Source organism: Petaurus breviceps, unplaced genomic scaffold (genome assembly GCF_028583685.1).
Source record: "Petaurus breviceps papuanus isolate PSGF00001 unplaced genomic scaffold, PetGlider_PUasm1.0 78, whole genome shotgun sequence".
NCBI classification, from domain to species: Eukaryota; Metazoa; Chordata; class Mammalia; order Diprotodontia; family Petauridae; genus Petaurus; species Petaurus breviceps.
Genome location: NW_027186502.1, coordinates 448,372 through 468,050, shown reverse-complemented (window position 1 = coordinate 468,050; position 19,679 = coordinate 448,372). Strand labels below are relative to the sequence as shown.

Genomic DNA, 19,679 nt, shown 5'->3' with positions numbered 1-19,679 from the left:
TGTGAAAGTAGCCAAGTTATAATCTCTTCAGGCTAGAAGGAAACTCTAAAGATCATCTGAAGCATTCCATTGTCTAGGCCATTCTAGATAGGTAATTATTTTGTCTAACAACCCTAAGAAAATGTTCTTCCTCTTCTGCCCTCTCCCCTAATGCCTCCTGTTTCATTTTAAGCCTTCATCATCTGGTTCTTTCTTTAGTGGACACAGAGCACTCACACTATTAGACAAAACCTTCCTAAATTCAAAAAAGCATGTACATTATCTGGAGCTTCTCAAGAAAAACTTTAGAGAAACAAAAAATGACATGACCACAAATATGGAAGCTGAAGCATAGTGTATTCTGAGTCCCAAATCTCACTGACATTGGACTCTCCTCATTTTTGGAGATCAATGCCCTGCTCCTACATGAGGGGCAGGGTAGGGTTGGCCAGAGTGGGAGAAGGGGGCTCTGGGCTCTTCAAATTTTCTTCAGTCTCTGGTGAGTCTCTGTAGTTTCTTTGGGCTGTGCAGTCATTTCAGATGCTTCTGGCTTCTAGCTTTAAGAGAGAAGTAGATGATGCCATTCCCACTTAAGGCTGCTGAAGAGAGAATAAGATTCTGGGAAGAAGCAGACATGAGAGAAGCTAGAGACTTGGGAGGAGATTTTGGATTCTCTCTTTGGTTGAGCCTAGTTACCTTGCTTGCAATGAGACAGATCCTTCATTCTGTATTGTCTGGTATGTCTTCACCTATGTGTACTTTCTCTAATTTCAGTTTTGCCAAATAGATTCCTTTGCTGTATGTGTGTTCATTGTGGAACTGATATTTGGTAGGAAGGAAATCAAGCCTTGGAGGTAAAGCTTGGGGGTCCTCCTCTCCTCGTTAATGACTAGCAATCAGAAGTTTAGCTTGAACCTGAAAGTCACATCCCCAGATTAAGAATATTTACAGGAGCAGAGAGATATAATTCTAGTCCAATAAAGCAGAGTGATTATCCTCTGTCCTCCATTTCCTACTTCCCTTTTGGAAATAATTAAAGTAGCCCCTTTCAGTAGCACCAGACCTGGAGTTATGAAGACCTGAGTTCATATCTGGTCTCACACGCTTACTAGTTTTATGACCCTGGACAAGTCACTTAGCCCTGTCTGCCTCAGTTTCTTCATCTGTAAAATGAGCTGGAGAAGGAAATGGCAAACCACTCCAGTACCTTTGCCAAAAAAAAAAAAAACACCCAAACGGGGTCATGAAGAGTCAGACATGACTGAACAACAGTAACAACCCATACCAGTGGGCTTTGGGACTCAGGTTACAATAGAAAAGAGAAGACATTTGCCAAGTCATGGAATAAGGTTTAGATCAGAATCCTTAATTTCACAGCCTACACACCTGCTATCAGATCCTACTTCCCTCAACCTGCTTCCTAAAAATGAGAGCAGATGCACCAGACCACAGCCAGAGAAAGCCAAGCCCCTTATAGAATCCTCCCAGAAGAACCTCAGAAGTCATTTAGTCCAGCTTCCTCCTTTTATGGATGAGTAAACTGAGGCGCAGAGAGATTAAATGTCTTGTTTAATGTCACGACCAGGACACTGCCAGAGCCTGTGATTCCAACCAGTGGTTTGTTTGTTTTCCTTTACACCACTCTATCTTCTTAACCCCTTGAAAAATCCACCTGGGCAGGGCTGAAAATGATGGCAAACAAATCAGCTCATTCTCAACATTCTCCTTGCTTCAATTCCTGGCATGAGCTAATATTGTCTGTGGGGTGCTGGAGAGCTAATGAAAGAAAAGCCCTGGTCCCTCCCATTCTCCCTACCCAGCTCTCTGCCAAATGACACCATTACTTCATCCTATCCACCCCCACCCCCTGCTATACAGACCCAATTGTGGTCTACTTTAATTATATTTTCAGATCATTTAAAATGACCAGACCTCTTCCCTGGAGACTCTATTCCCATCTAAGGGGATGGGAAAGAAAACAGAATGAAGCATATCTACTCCAAGGCGGGCAAGAGGAAAGAAGGAACAGCAGTAATTGGAGACATGAAACTGAACTATTGTCTTTCTCTCCTAAACAGCTGACTCCATCTGAAGGGGGCTGAGAGAAGGAGGAGGGAGGCATTCTTTGCAGTAAAGTTAACAAAGAAAGATGACTGTGATGAAAAGAGCAAAATTCTTCAGCCTGGTCTTGCTGTAGCTGCTGCCACAGGGGGCTGGGAGGAATGAAGTTGACCCTGACCTTGAGGGAGGTGCAGAGGCAATGTCGTAGGCTCAGGAATTCTGCCCCATTGGTGAGCCAGGGGACTGGATATGAAAAGCAGAAATATCCTCTCAGGATGAAGAGGAGGGCTTCTAATTCTATTTATGGGACCTTCCCACATACAATCAGAGTACATTTGAGCAGCCTCTCAAAGCCCTCTTGATACTTTCTTAATGACACCCATGGAGGAGGTCTTTTAAAAATAAGTTCTGTGCTTACAGTGCTGGAATGATTTAGGGACAATCTCACTGAGCAAGGGAAGGCTGGTCTAAACTATCTCTGCTCAAGGAATTTGGGGCTCTGGTTTCTCTCTCCATAGTTCCTTAGGCCTTAATTAACTCAGAACACTGTGGACAAGAAATCCTCCAAAGAAGTCAGACAGGTTCTCCTGTTTTGCTAACCTTTCCTTACTGTTTCTGAAAGGAAATGTAAAGATTCTATTAGGGGTCCAGAGTCAGAAGACAACCTGGATTCATGACCCACCTAGGAAACTCACTCTCTATTTGAGCCATTATCAATGAATGGTTTGTGATCCCTCTGCAATTGCATTCCTGTCTCTATTGATGTTTTCATATGTACATGTGCATTCTCCCTTATTAGACCCCAAGCATCTTCCATATCTCTTGGTAGTTCCCATAGGGTCCGGTCCATAGCAGACATTTCTTAGCTAAATGTTTATTGATTAGTTGATGACAGTATTAATATCCACACTAGTCTTCTCCCTCCTTAATGAAAATGAGAAATTTTTTGATAAGGGATATTGGGATTCTAAAGTGAGACAGAATTGGAAACGGAAAGAAAGCCATTCTACTCACTAGCTGTATGACTTTAAATAAATCACTTAAGTTCTCTGCTTTCAATTTCTTCACCTACAAAATGGGGATGCTACTTTCTATACTAACTTAGGGATAAAATGGGATTATGGATCACAATTAATGGGTATCATATTGCTTGCCTTTTCAATGGGTTAGGGAGGGGAACATTAAAAAAAAAGAATGTAAGTTCTTTAAAGGCAGGGCCTTTTCTTTTATGTATCCTCAGTTTCTAGTAAAATATGATGACACTGTTGTCATCAAGTAAATGTTTTGTTGAATTGAAAGGAGATATACTGAGAGAGAGAAAGAATGTATGTAAGCACTGAATAAATGTGAACTGTCATTATATTTTAGAAATCTGGGCACCAAGGGACTTTTAAAAGTTCCTCTTAGTATAAACCATATTTGGGGTTTTAGGTATTCTATTTTTTAAAATCCCACCAGTTGCCTGCATAGAACTGTTTCATCTTAAGAGAAGACTCAGGGGAACATAGTCCTAACAGGTTTCTGTTCTGCATGGAACTCAAATTTACATCCTCTGAAACCAAACCCCATGCTTCCAATAAACCACTTTGCCTCCAAGGATGACAAAGTCCAGCTGGAGAGCTAAGAACCCAATGTACCATTTCTATGTTATAATGACATTAGCTTCTATCACTGATCCCACACTAAATCACATGAGCACAGAGGGAAATGATCATTTATAGGGTCAGATCAACAGTAGGACAAATTTTGCTTTTCCCAGGGGACTTTCAGAAAATCAAGGACCAGGGACTGGAGCCAGGTGCCCCCAAGGCCCACAACTCAGTGCACATTTATTTGATATACCCTTGCTCCTTAGCCTAAACAGAGTTTGCTTTATAAACTATTGTTAAGGCACAGATGGCATAAATGGGGTGGGAGGAACCAAGAGGACTGGGAGACAAGTATCTTAAATTTTAGTCCAGGCTCTGCCACTGGCTGACAGTGTCACAGAATCACAAAATCTGAGATGTGGAATGGACCCACAGGTATGCTAGAGCCAGATCCTACTGGCTTGGGTGAGCTTTTACATCATGAGCGTTTATGCCTAAGAAACTGGCAAACCCAACTACAGATCAGGGCTTGATTTATTTTGTTTTGCTGACTGTCTAGATTTAAGAAAGTGATGGAGAAAATGTTGATAATACATTTTAAACTTGAAAGTGTGTTGTGCCTTTTTGGAATGCTATTTGTTAAATATTTATCAGCACACCCCTGAATCTAACCCATACCAGAATAAAAATCCCCTCTAAAACATGACCAAGAAAAGGGCCATCCACCCTCTCTTTGAATATCATCAGTGACAGACAGCTCACTACCCCTTGGGAGATTCAATTTCACTTTGAGGGAGCTCTGATGGCTACAAAGATTTCCTAATGTCAAGCCTCAGTCTGTCTCCCTGAAACTCCTGCCCATTGTTGCTAGTTCTGCCCTCTGGATGGACCAAGTGAAACAAGTTTAATGCCTTTTCCCATATGGCAGTCCTTCAGACCTTTGAGGACAGGCAGCAATCTCTTCTCCAGGATAAACATTTCCAATTCTTTTAACCCAATCCATACAAGGCATGTTCTCCAGTCCTCTCATCATCCTGATGTGTCTTCCGGTCATATTCACTCTATGACTTTTCTAAAATGTGATGCCCAGACCTGAACACAGTACTCCAAATTTGTTCTAACCATGAAGAAGGGTAATAAAGCTTCTTCATTATGGATACCATATGAAGCCTAATGATTTCATTACCTTTTTTGATGATCACTCAGTAAAGATTTATTAAGGGTCTACTATGTTCCAGGCTAAGTGCTTAAGCATAGATAGATAGACAGACAGAGACAGACAGAGACAGACAGACAGACAGACAGACAGACAGACAGACAGACAGATAGATAGATAGATAGATAGATAGATAGATAGATAGATGAAAAATAAATTTTAAAGAGGAATATTTTAAAAAGTCAAAAGGCAATCCCTGTCCTCATGGAGCTTACAATCATTAGGGGAAACAGTAAGCAAACAAATATGTATAAACAGGCCATATATAGGATATGTAGGCAATAATTAAAAGAGGAAAGATATTAGATTTAAGAGAGGTTGGGACAGCTTTCCTACAGAAGGTTGGATTTAAATTGGGATTAGGAAGCCAATAGGTGGAGATGAAGAGGAAGAGTGTTCCAGGAACAGGCCAAAGCCAGAGAAAATTCCTGGAACCAAAAGATGGAGTGTGTTGTTTGCGGATCAGCAAGGAGGCTGGTGTCACTGGATCAAAGAGTACATGGTAAGAGATAAGATATAAGAAGACTGAAAGGTAGGAGGGGGTAAGTTACAAAGGACTTTGAGCACCAAACAGAGGGTTTTATTTTTTTTATCCTAAAATAAATAGGGAGCCACTGGAGGTTATTGAGCAAGGGGTGACATGGTTAGACCTGAACTTTAGGAAAAAAAACTTTGGTAGCTGAGTGGAGGATGGATTAGAGTGGAGAAAGATATGGCAGGCACTTGTGCACATAGAGAGGCTAGCCTTGGTAAGGAATAAGACCACCTCTTCACAGACACAAGGATTTGAAGGCTATATTGGCAACAGGCATTCAAGTGATATGAGATGGGGAAGAAGGGGAAGGAAGAAGTTCTAGATGAATGGCCTTAATTTTTTCAATGAAATATGGAACAAGGTTCTCACCTGAAATGGTGGGGGAAGGAGGGAGCAATGGGAGGTTTAAATAAGGATGAAAAGGTTTAGAAAAACTGCTGTGGAGAGTGTTGAGGAGAGTAACAGATTTCTATCTTAAGGTGACAGGAGAAGAAACATAGGTAGAAACATAAGGTGTAGACCAGAATGAGAGCAGGAAGCTTCTAATAGAGTTCTGTGCACTTAGCTCAGGGCATCTAGGTGGTGCAGTGGGTAGAGAGTCAGGAAGAATGCTCATCCTGACTTCAAATCCAACTTCAGACACTTACTAGCTGTGTGACCCTGGGCAAGTCACTTAATTCTGCCTCCGTTTCCTCATCTGTAAAATGAGCTGGAGAAGGAAATGGAAAACCGCCCCAGTATCTCTGTCAAGAAGACCCCAAATGGGGTCACAAAGAGTCAGACACAACTGAAATGACTGAACAACAAAACACTTAGTTCACTTATGGTATCAATTATGAAACCATAACAAGGAACTTGCAATCAGAGGATTTAGGTTCAGGTCCAAGCTCCATTAGTTACTCCCTGTATGATTTTGGACAAGTCACTTAACTTCTCTATAAACTAGGCAACTTTCTAAGATTACAGGTTAGCAGAGAAGGTGCTGATCTGCATTTTTAGAGGACTAAATGACTTTTGGGATTCCTGCTGGCTCTAAATCTATGAATTATGAATTTTAACTTCCCTGGGTCTTGGTAATTACAAACTATTTCATATTTTCATTTGAATCAGTGAATCTACAAGCATCTATTAATCACCTACTATGTGCTAGACACTGTGCTAGGTGCTGGGGATCCAAAAACAAAAATGGAGGGCCCTACTCTCAAGGTGTGAGAACTCACCCATTCCATTGGGTGAAGCATGTATACACATGGAAGTAAATACAAAGTACAAAGTCTCCCAAAAGTCTTGAAGTTTTAAACTTTAGTTGATCAAACTACTGAAGTACTTCATTAGCTCTGCTTTTGTAGGTTAAGCTCCTAAGGCTTAAGACCGCACTAAGACTTTTGGGGCATTCCCATATAGACAGTACATGTAAATACTTGAACACTTCCACCTCAATGAATCATCCTCCCCAATGTACTCTCCCTCCGCTCACACATTTCAGGAATGTCATCAGTGTAATCTGGGGATTCAATGGTTATTTGTTCATGAATAAATAAGGTACCTCCTCTCTCCCTTAGTAGAGATTTAAATTTCTGAGTAGACAGAACAATAGAAATTAAATGCAAAGCCAACTTTTCTTGAAAGAAGTTAGGGACCAAGGAAAGGGGACAATATTTAATTGGAAGCTGGGTGCCAGATGACAAAAGAACTCCACTCAGTATTTGGAATGAGGTAGAAACAGGGAGAATTCATACTCTTCAGAGATCCAGAAAACAGACCCTGAACCCAGAAATGGGGAGCCTTGGGAACTGGATGGAGGAAATTACAAAAAACTGTTTCTAGTGGCAGGAGTTAAATTTACAGACAAATCCTGGTTCTGCTCCTTAGTGACCTTAGGTAAGTTGCTTCTACTCTCTGAGTCTTGGCTTCCCTCATCTCTAAAATTAGGAAGTTGGCATCCAAGAAGACCCCAAGAATCTGGCGAAAACCATGGACCCCTTCTCAGAATCATGTTTTGAAATTCTTGAAATAAAACATAAAGAATTAAAAAAAACAATTATATTGAAATAGTTATCAAAATACTTTTCAAAACAAGTTCTTCTTAAGACCTATCCATGAAATCTATCCATGGAACCTTTGGCCTTCCTTCCTGAGACGACAAATAGAAATCAAACACCCTAAGTTTCTGATATTTTGCAACTAGGGTACATCCTCCTTTTTCTGGAGTAGGAGAGGGTGCTGCTGTTGTAAAACCCTGAGAGTCTGCTCACTCCCACACAGACCCGCGCCAACCATGACATTTTTCTCTCCCAGGAGTCCCAGGGGCTTAGCCAATCTGCTCCCCAGTATGGCTTTGCCCCCACCTCCTTTTTCCCCTGGGCTCCTGTCCCCCACATTCCCTAAAGACAGAGTCTGAGGTTCTTTCTCCCATCTACCTCATCCTAGTGGTAGCAAAATAAATACCAAAAAAAAAAAAAGGACAAAGCTTCAAAGTTACCAAAAATTTTGAAAGTTGGTGGCAAAAAAAACAACAATAACAATACAAACCCTGGCTTTTAATGAAACGGAAATAGAGAGAGGCTGGAACTTTCTTGACTCCTTCCCTCTTTCACTGACTCATCTTTTTCGGTTCCAGTCTATAAGCACAACCCCGCCTGAATTCTCTAGCTTTTTCTTTCTTCCCAGAGCCCAAGATCTTAAATCTCCCTCCTTTCCTTTTGATCAGGAAACAGAAGGAAGTCTTCACCTTCCTTTTTCCTCATCCCCAATTTCCACATTGCAATGACTAGCAAGTTCATTTGCTTCTCTGGGAATCATCAGCAGAAAAGTTCCATGACCCCCTTCGTATAGGGGATGTTGTTGTTATTCATTTGTCTGACTCTTCATGATCCCATTTGGCAAAGATATTGGAGTGGTTTGCCATTTCCTTCTCTAGTTCATTTTACAGATGAGGAAACTGAGGCAAACAGGGTTAAGTGACTTGCCCAGGATCACACAGCTAATAAGTGTTTAAGGCCAAATTCGAACTCAGGTCTTCCTGACTCCAGACCTGGCACTCTATCCACTTCGCCATCTAGCTGCCCCTTGTAGGGGAGGAGGAGGAAGTCTAAAAATCCAAAAGTCAATTCCTTAAAGAGGGCATGACACAAGATCGTGAAAGTGGTTTGGGAAAGGTTTCAACTCTGTTGCTAAGTGATCCTCAGCCTCCTGCTTCTCCAGGGCCTCAGAGATGTCCAGTCCCATCTGACCTCCCACAGACTGCCCTGGGCTGCTTAGAAACAGCATGAACACAGTATTTAAAATATGCAAATAAACACAAAATTCTGTGCAAAACAGCTTTGATTTTTCTTAGCTGAAAGATTAAAACAGCCGCAAAACAATTACATTTCAGGCTAATGAACTGCTCTAGACCTTGCTGAAGAGAAATCCCAAGACTTGGTAGCCTGACAAAGCAACATTTATTCCTGAAGGGAAGGGAGCAGGACTTCAGCATTTTAGTATTTTTCAGTATTTACCTCCCAATGTGAATTGGCTCATCCCCTGGTTAGCTAACACTTAGAAAGCTGGAAAGGGGCGTAGGAAGGTGAAGGGAAGAATGGGATGAATGTATATTGATTGGAGCCTAACATTCCAGAATGCTATCACATTTTAAAACTTGTGAGAGCTGGGTGTGGTAGATAATGCAAATACTATGATTTCATTTTTACAGATGATGAAACTGAGACTCAGGCAGGTTAAGGGGCTCGCCCAAGCCAGTGAACGTCAGTGTTGGGTTTCCCAATTCCATACTTCTTTCATTCATTACACCCAGCTCTAGGACCTGATGGATTTTCCTTTAGAAGTACACTCTGGGGGCAGCCAGGTAGCACAGCGAGTAAGAGCACCGGCCCTAGAGTCAGGATAACCTGGGATGAATCCAGACTTAGACACTTAGCACCCACCCAGAAACACCTGGCCATGTAACCTCGAGCAAGTTACTTAACCCCAATTGCTTTAAAAAAAAAAAAAAAAGAAGTACACTCTGTTAGATGGACAGCCTTTATATTCTAAGAAGACCATGGCACACTGGGAGTATAAAATCCATGGGACAATGCCTCCTTTAATATGGCGGGTTTTTGAATCAGATCCCTAAGTGGAACCAGGCTGCTACAAATAGTTCAGAAGATAATTAGTAATCACTTCCCAGGAGATTTCATTGTCTTTCTCAACCAATTATGTATTTCCTCTTTTGGCTAAGTCTGATTAGATTGGCTTACACAGGGCAAGGCCTCCCTTCTCAGTAAACAACCTGCTGATAAAAGTTCTGAACAGGGAGGTCTTGGCTCATCAAGGGAGATGACTGAATGCTTGGAGGCCCCGACCCAGTCTGAAGCGCCTGAGACCCACCATTCCCAAGAGGATGGTTGTTAGGGACATTAAATGCACCATGGGGACAAAATGAGTATTAGGCAAACAGCTGAAGTCAGCCCAAGGTATCGCCGAAAGAGACAAACAAATGTTTTCCCTCTGATCTTGTGTCTTTTGTTGACGTTAAGTGACAGATAATTCAGTTCAATTCAAGAAATCTTTGTTAAACTCAGTTCTCCCTCTCCCCCCTCCCCACATATTGGGGGGAGGGAATTGGAGAGGGGTCGAGAGAAGGAAACAAGCAGGCTAAAGCACTTTGAAAATATTATCTCATTTTATCCTTATAACAACCCTGATGGGAAGGTGCTATTCTTATCCCCATTTTATAGTTGAAGAAACTGAGGCAGACAGAAGTTAAATGATTTGCTACTGGTCACACAGTAAATATCAGAGACTGGATTTGAACTTTGGCATCCCTGAACTCCAGGCCCACTGGGCTACAGAGTAGCCTCTATTTTGTATTTATTGATTTTGAATGTAATTATTTTGCATATTTTTATAACTGATAATGTACACACATTGTCTCCCCTCATAGAATGTAAACTTTGTGAGGACAGGAACTGTTTCTCCTTTGTCTTTTTATCCCCAGAGCCTAACTGAATATCTGGTCTAACAAATACTTGTTGATTAATCAATCAATTGTTGAGCATCTACTGTTTACAAAGTACTGTGCTAGGTATTGAGGATACAAGAAGCAACCATAATAAGAGAAACTTACACAGTCCTCCAGGAATAGATATTCCCCTGAAGGATAGAATTGTAAACATAGATGAATATAATACACATTAATGTGAAGAGGGAGAGAGAGTAAACTAATAATTGGGGGAATCAAGGGAGGCTTCAAGGAAGAAGTGACCTCTGAGCTAATCCCTGAAGGAAGAGAAAGATTCAGAGGCCAAATTGAGGAAGGAGTACATGACAGGTATGTACGATATCCCAAGTGATGCAGGGAGTTGGGAGATAAAATATTGAGATTAGGGGAAAACTAGTAACAGTCAAAGTTGGCTAAAACATAGAATGCATAAAGGGGAGTAACATAAAATCTGGCTAGAAAGGGAGGTTGGAGGTTGGAGATTGCAGAAGGTCATGATGTCAATGCCAGCCTAAAGAATTTGTTTTTTTCCTTGATGCAACAGTGAGCTATTGAAAGTTTTTGAGCATTTGAATGGTGGGGTCAAGATCATACCTAAGGAAGATTGTTTTGGAAGGTGTGTGGAGAATGGATTGTAGAGGGAAGAATCTGGAAGCAGATGAATTAGGAGATTATCATAATATTCCCAGTGAAAGATAAAGGCCTAAATTGGAATGGTGCTCATGTAAATGGTGAGAGGGAGATGATATTGGCCCTAGATGCTGGACTTCCTAACTGGTTCTAAGAAGATTCTTTCTTCTCCAGTCTCTTCTTCCTTTCCCTCTCTATTCTCCTGCCTTCTTCCCCCTTTCCCAGACCTCCTGCACCATATAGCATTCAGTACCCCAGACTCAGAAGGCAGGCTAGCATAATTAGTCCTACAGCTAAGCAACATTAGGAGTTAATAAGCTTTTCTAGGCTCACATGGGAGCTTCACCACCATTTGTGGCATTGTTTCTATTAGAAAACACATCCCAAGTTTCAAGAAATTGACTTGCAAAACAAATTGGATTGGCTTGCATAGGGCAACACAACCTGTTCATAAATGGGGATTTGTGTACAGCTTAGGTGATTGGTTTACAATCAAGTCAGAATATTTCAGGACCCTCTTAGTTCAGGAGGTCAGTTTGCTCAAAAAGACACTGAAAGGCTAGAATTAAATGAGTAACTGAGAAACAGAAGGGCATCTAAGTGGCTAAGTGGATAGAGTGCCAAGCCTGCGGTCAGGAAGACTCATCTTCCTGAGTTCAAATCTGGCCTCAGACACTTACTAGCTGTATGACCCTGGACAAGTCACTTACTGTGTTTGCCTCAGTTTTCTCATCTATAAAATGAGCTGGAGAAGGAAATGGGAAACCACTCCATATCTTTGCCAAGAAAACCCCAAATGGATTCTCCAACAAAGAATTGGACTGAAACAAGTCACTGAATGGTCACTGAAACAAGTGACCAAAAAACTAGGAAAGAAGCAAGGACTTATTAAGGGCCTATAATATGCTAGACACTACCTTCCATAAGACTCTCCTTGCTAGGGTTTGTTGGACGTGTGTATGTCCACAAAGATTAGGTGAGAAGTTATAGAGGAATTCAGGGAGGGGCCACGTTTTTTCTCCTCAATCCTGCTAAGAAGCTTCACTCACAAGCCCTGAGGGAAGGCTTCTAGACTACTATTGGGTTGGTCCCCTACTCTGGGCTGTGTAACATGGGCCAGTCAACCTCAGGACTCCAAGGTGGAGTTTAAAAATGAGGAAATCAGAGAACGTTAGATCTGAAAAGGAACTTAGAGATTACTTAGCCCACATTGTCTCATTTTACAGATAAATAAACAGAAGTAGCATAACAGTGGAAAAGTACTCAGTTGGAAATCAAGAGGCTTCCAATCCATGATCAGGAGTGGTCATGATAGGAAATGCTTAAGAACAAAATTCTGACAACATGGAAAGAAACGATTCCAACAAGGAAGGAAAAATGGGGTTTGTGTGAAGAGACACATGGAACTTATCAACCAACTTGGATTTGAAAAAGAAATGTATAAAAGATAGAAGCAAGACCAAGAAAGGGAAGATTAAAAATAAGAGAATGGCACAGTTCTGAAAAATTATAATAGGAATGCTGAAGTTCAAAATGAACTGAGGCCAGTGGGGGGAAGTTATCAACAAGAGATTTTTCTTAGCTATTTTAGAAGAAAAAGGAGGATCAAAAAGGAAAGGATATTTGCTTGTGGTGGTTGAGAGGAGGTTAACTGACAAAAAGAAAGAAGGGAGGGTTGCTCAATTCTTATCCTTTTTCTCCTTTCTCGGCAAAAGAGAATGACCTTTGCATTAGAAATGAGAGAACAAAAGCTGATTAACAGGGAGTTAATACCAGAGGTAAACATGGAGAAAGTAAGAGAACACTAAGGTGCCTTTGATGGACTAGGTGACTGATCATCCCCAGGCACTGAAAGAATTCACCAATGTGATTGCTAAACCACTTTCAATAATATTTGAATGAACACAGAAAACAGAACAGGAACCATAAGAAAGGCAAATGTTGTCCTGATTTTCATAAAAGGGGGTGGAGGGGAATCAAGGTCCACAAACTAGAGGACAATCAGTTTGACTTCAATTCCTGAGAAATTTTGAGGAAGGATCACTAAAAATTATCTAGAAGGGGAAGCAATGATTACAAAGAGCCATCATGCCTTCATCAAGGACGGTAATCGTGCCAGAAGAGCATTATTTCCTTTTTTGTTGAGGCTATTAAACTAGTCGATGAGGGGAATTGTTCTGGATATATTTTGTCTGGATTTTTACAAAGTTTTTGATAAAGAATTTCTTGCTATTCCCATGGAAAAAGGTGGAGAGAGAGGAATTAGGTGATAATACAATCAGATGAATTCATAAGAGGGTGAATGGCCTGACTCAAAGAGTAATTGTTAATGGTTCAGTGTCCACACATGACAGGAGGTCTCCAAGGGAAGTACCCCAGGGACCTGTCCTTGGTCTTGAACTCCTTAATATTTTTATCAATTACTTGGATAAAGCAGTAGATAACCGAGGCAGGATCCAAAAGGATCTTGACAGGCTAGAGCACTGGGTTGAACTCAGAAGAAATTCAGTATAGAGATGACTGTAAAGTCTTGCCCTTGGAGCAAAAATCAAGTCCACAAAGATAAGATGGGAGAGGCATGGCTAGACATCCTCTGCTCTGAGAAAGATCATGGGAGTTTAGTACACTACACCTCCATAGGAGTCTGCAGTGTGAAATTGTCAGGCAAAAAAGCAAATTCAATGGTGGGCTGTTTTAAGAGGGACAGAGCTTCCAGGAATATGAAGATGATGGTCACACTGTACTGTGTCCTCAACAGGCTTCATTCAGAGTATTGTGGAAACCACAGTTTAAGGTCATTGATGAACTGGAGAACGTCCATCTGGAGCAGAGAAACCAGGATAGAGAAGTCATTGAGTCTGAGGTGCATAAGGGTCAGTTGAAAGAACTTGGTATGTTCAGCCTGGAGAAGAAAAGACTATGAGGGCTCACTGTACATGTCTTCAAGTATTTCATGGGCTGTGAGAGGAGGGGTTAGACCTATGTCATATGGCCCTAAAGGGCAAAGACAGGAGCAATGGGTAAAATTTACAAAAAGATAAATTTATATTGGTCAGAAAAGGCTTCTTACCAGAGCTGCCTAAAAGGGGTGTGGGCTACTTCTAGAGGGATGGTTTTCCCCTCAGTAGGAGTCTCCAAGTAGAAGTTATATACTCACTTGTAGGGGACACTATACTGGGAATTTTTCTTCCATACAGGTTGGACTCAATGACCACTAAGGTCCCTTTCATTGCTCATATTCCATGTCTATAAAATCACACCAAAAACATGTTAAACACTAAGGGTACAAAGACGAAAATAAAAGACAGTGCCATCGAGAAACTCCCAATCTACTGGAAAAGACAACATACAAACATATAAATATAAACAAAATACATCCAGGATAAATACAAAGCACTAGGAGTTGGAGGAGGGAGGGTATCAGGAAAGGCCTCAGGTAGAAGGTGGTGCCTGAGGTGAGCTTTGAAGGAAACTAGAGATTCTAAGAGGCAGAGATGAGGAAGGAATATGTTCCAGGCATGGGAAAAGGCATGGGGATGGGACAGAGAGCAAGAAGGCACTGGAGGAGAGCTTTGTCCAGCACACTTAGACATGTGAAATCAGGGTAAAAAGGTCACTAAAAGTACCCTTGAAGGGGAATGAAAGTCCCCACACCAGCTACATGGGGCCTGAGGGTGAAAGTAAAGTTCTCCTTCCTAGGACTTGGTGATAAGGTTTAGGGATGGTGAAAAAGAACTAAGAGGGGCAGCTAGGTGGCACAGTGAATATAGCACCAGCCCTAGAGTCAAGAAGACCTGAGTTCAAATCCAGCCTCAGACACTTGACACTTACTAGCCATGTGACCTTGGGCAAGTCACTTAACCACAATTGCCCAGCATTACCCCCTCCAAAAAAGGGGAAAAAAAGAAAAAATGATCTGAAAAGGAGTTTGCTTTGTTCTTTATTAGTTTTAATCTTGTCCAACTCTTTGTGACCCCATTTGGAGTTTTCTTGGCAGAGATCCTAGAGTGGTTTGCCATTTCCTTCTCCAGCTCATTTTACAGATGAGGAAACTGAGGCAAATGGGGTTAAGTGACACCAGATTTGAACTCAGCTCTTCCTGACTCCAGGTCCTGCACTCTGCCCACTGAGCCACCTAGCAATTAGATCAGTTTAATTGATCTAATTGTATGTTTCAGGCTCCAGGATCTATTAGCAGGAGCTGGCCAGAGCTACATCCTTCTCCTCATCTTGTGACTCCTTTGAGTCGCTGCCATGCATGAGCAAAACCCAGGACCTGGGCCGTGGTTCACACCGAGAGAAGCAATTCTGGGCCCTAGCATCTATCGGCAATAAGACTGGCTAAGTGGAAGTTAGGGATGAACCAGGGGCAAAGGCAGAGAGATTGATGGGCAGAGGAAATTAAATGTAAGAGACCAGGCAGATGCCAGGAAAGAAGCCAGCTGGGTAGCCTTGTCTATAGTACCCACATGCTCCCATTCTGTTGAAGTACCCTGGGGCCTTGTGGTGAAGAGTAAGTTTCTTTTGTATATTTTTTAAAATAATCAAAAAGTGCAGCACTTATCTCCCAGCACAGCCCTCGCTACATTCCTGGTTGCCAGACAGAGAAGGCTAAAGCAGGGTTTTCCCTACCTAGGCTCCCCTGTGACATTTAATTTAACTTCAGAAACCTTTTTCCTTCTTTTTCCTTCACCTCATAAGATTCTAGAACAGGAATTTAAAGATTATCGGATGCATCCCCTCATTTAACAGATGGGAAGACTGAGGCGCAGAGAAGTAGAATAATTTGCCCCCAAATCACAGAGGCAATAACAGTGTCAGGATTCAATCCAATATTCTCCAATTCCAAATCCAGTCTTTCTACTATACCAAGCTGAACTCCCTCTTCCATCTCTCACCTCCATAGACATAATTTCCAGACCTAAAAAGCCAAACTTATTCTCTATTTATATAATAACATATAATATATAAATATAAAATACTTGTATAATAACTTATATAATCCCTATCCTTGATCCTCTCCTGGATACAAAATACCCCAGGTACCACAAGTCTCCACCATAAACTACAAAGGGGTCACAGTGGTTAGTAGGTCAGACTAGAGAATCAAGCTTCAGTGCCCAACAGACCTAAAGAAATCATAAACACGTAGTACCTTCGCTTCACCCAGCTCTGAAGTAGAAGCTGGAAAGAATCTTCCTTACTTCCTCCATGCTTTGTAGATTTGTGATGAGCAATAGGCCTAGAAAGTATTTTGACTTTGAGGAGGAAAGTCTCTAGTAAAATTTCCAAGGACTGGGCAGCAAGGTAGGAAGTTAGTGTACAGAAAGCTTTGGAGAAGAGTCTGCTCTATAGGTAAAATTCTGAAGTAAAGGAACATTTTCAGTGATCCTAATTCTACTTCCCAGCCTCTGTTACCTCCCCCCCATTTAACTACCCTGTGACCTGGCGTTGCAAGACCTTGTTTTCTCTTACTCAATAAATATCCCTATCTGGAAGAAATTAGGGCTACATCTCACACCATATACCACAATAAGCAATAAATAGATATACAAACATAAAAAGTCACAGCATACACAAATTAGGAGATCAGAGAAAGAGATTCTGTCCTATCCCATGGATAGGGAAAGAGTTTTTTAATAAATAAGGTCTAAGAAAGGATCAAAGGAGATAAAAGGGATTTTTTGACTCTGTAAAATTGAAGTTTTTGCACAAAACAAAATTAATTCAATTAGTACTAGAATGGAAACATTAAACTGGGGGAAAAAATCATTGCAGCAGTTTTCTCTGATAAAGATATTCTCTGATAAAAATATTCTCTGATATTTGAGAGGATTGACCCAAATATATAAGAAGAATAGAGTGGCAACTAGGTGGTATAGTAGATAGAACACTGACCCTGGAGTCAGGTGGACCCAAGTTCAAACCCAACCTCAGATACTTACAGACCCTGGACAAGTCACTTAATCCCAACTGCCTCAAAAAAAAAAAAAAAGGAAGAAAAGAAAACCAGACATTCTAAATGACTGAAGGCTATGAAAACAAAGTTTTCAAAAGAAGAAATGCAACTATCCACAACCTATGAAATAATTGTTCAACACACTAATTACAAGAATATGAATTAAAACAATTCTGAGGTTCTAATTCATACCCATCATATTGCCGAAGATGGCAAAAAAATTAAAATGACAGTTGTTGAAGTAGTTATGGTAAGAATGACACATTAATAACTTTTCTTTTGCTTTTTGGAGGGGGAAAGGTAGGGTAATTGGGGTTAAGTGACTTGCCCAAGATCACACGGCTAGTTTTGTGTGTATGTGTGTGTGTGTGTGTGTGTGTGTGTGTGTGTATGTATTAAGTGTCTGAGGCTGAATTTGAACTTAAGTCCTCCTGACTCTAGGGCCAGTGCTCTATTCACTGTGCCACACTAATAACTCTTAGTGGGTCTGCAAACTGGTCCAACATTTCCAGAAAGCAATTTGTAACTCTGACCTCCAAAATCACTGTCCTTCTTGTCCCAGAAATGCCACTACTAAACATACACTTCTGCGAGATTGGAGAAAGAAGAAAAAAGACCTAAACATCCAAAAATATTTATAGCAACATTTCTGTTGTACCAAAAATTTGAAAATTAAGGAGGTTTCCATCAATAGATGAATGGCTATATTTTGCTACATTATACTTAATTGTGCTCAAATTCTGCTTTGTAAATATACTAGAATGCTATTGCACCCCAAGAAATCATGAAAGAGATGAATTCAGAGATACCTGAGACAACTTACAGGAAGAGACATAAAGTGAGCAAAACTTGGAAAACAATTTATACAATTATTAAAACATCATAAAGGAAATCATCTTTGAAAGACATAAGAACTATGACCAATGTAGTCACCAGCCAGGACTCCAGAAGACTGATGATGACTTGCTTCCCAGCTCTTAGCAGAAAAGGGATGGACTTGAGATACAGAAAGAGACATATATTTTCAGACATGGTCAATGAATGGATTTGTTTGGTTTGAGTATGCTTATTTGTTATAAGGGATTTTTTTACAGGCAAAGAAGAGAGAGGAGGAGAGAGCAGGAATAGTGATAATGGTGCCAAACAAAAGAAAAAGTCAATGGAACATTTTAAAATACACAGAAGAGACTAAAAGGAAGTTTCAGAAGGGGACATGTACAAGCAGGACAAGCACCAGAACTATTGTAATATATCTGTTTTTTACTTGTAGGGAATAGAGATTTATAATCTCCTTTTACTGTTCTTTACAGTTGGAAATTTTCTTTTTTTATGTTTGTTAAGTTCATAATAATAAAAAAAGAATCTAATTTAAGAAATAGAATAATCCTTTCTACAGTACTTATCTGACACAGTGGAGCCTTCAGTCATAAAACAATAGAAATGGACTTTGAGGGCTGGAAAAGATCTGAGACCACTTAGTCCATTCCCTCACTTTTCAAAAGTTACAACAGGAATTTAGTAAAGAAATCTGACTTGCCCAAGGGCACATGGCATATCAGCATTTTTTTGAGTGCCTACTATACATGTGTATGGTGCAGGGCTGTGCTGGTAAATTTTTAACAATCAGCTTTCTTGGGGGGAGGGGGAGGGGAGTATATACTTCATTATTAACATTTTCTCCTTCAGTTTTTTATGTCTAGACAATCAACAAAAAATAACTCAAGTCCTAATATGTAACTTTTGCTGATTTCCAAGTTATTAATGCTCAAAGTGAAAATTTAACGATCTTCTTCTTGTAAGCCAGTACAAACCGATTCTAGTACATCCATGTGTGTATGTGTATATATATGTAAATATACACATATACATATATACACACACTATATATATACACATACACATACACACACATATATATGGGTATGGGTATAAGTGTGTGTATGTGTGTACATATATATATATATATATATATATATAATATATACAATTTTGCTGATGGAAACTTACCCATGCCAGCCCCATGCTGGATAGCACCTACCTTCTCCATCTCCACAGAAGCAATATTACATGTGTCACTTGAAAGAGAGACTCGCTTACACCCATGCTCTGCACCACGTAAGGCCCAGGAGTTGGCAAAGTTGTAGGGGTCAGAGGTCAAGGTGCCTATGGAACAAAGTTTGGAATAAATAGGGGCCACCAGATGTCCCTGCTCCATAACATCTCAATGCATCTCATCCCTTTAGGTAAGTCTGCTTCTATGTCAGCCTCCCATTCAACCATGAGCACTGTAGGATGAGGTTCTGAGGGCACAAATCCCTCCTTTATTTGGGCTAACCTTTGGATTAGCAACTTGAGGAGCACTTCAAGATTGAATATTACTAGATGATGATGATGAAGGTAACAATGATAGCAAAACAGTTAAGCTGTGGGAGAGAGGAAAGCAGTAGCAAAAGGAGAGTGAGGGAAAGTGGGAGAAGAGGAAGAGGGAAGTGGAAAAAGAGGAGGAAGAAGAAAAAGAGGATGAAGAGAAAAACAAGAGAAGGAGAAAAAGGAGAAGAAGGGGAAGAGGAAGAAGAGAAGGAGAAGGGAGAAGGAGAAAGAAGAAGAGGAGGAGGAAGAGAAAGGAGAAAAAAGAAGAGGAGGAGGAGAAGGAAGAAGAAGAAGAAGAAGAAGAAGAAGAAGAAGAAGAAGAAGAAGAAGAAGAAGAAGAAGAAGAAGAAGAAGAA

The 19,679-nt window shown here is 40.7% G+C and overlaps 1 protein-coding gene across 5 annotated transcripts in view; it reads right to left on the bottom strand.

Moving 5' to 3' along the window:
* Nucleotides 1–19,679, bottom strand: part of VWF (von Willebrand factor) — a 212,622-nt gene that overhangs the window by 172,916 nt on the left and 20,027 nt on the right. For all 5 annotated transcript variants that reach the window (XM_069106080.1, XM_069106083.1, XM_069106078.1 and 2 more), the window contains one exon: nt 18,992–19,116. In XM_069106080.1, the coding sequence (XP_068962181.1) occupies nt 18,992–19,116 (125 nt within the window). The remainder of the gene's footprint in view (nt 1–18,991; nt 19,117–19,679) is intronic.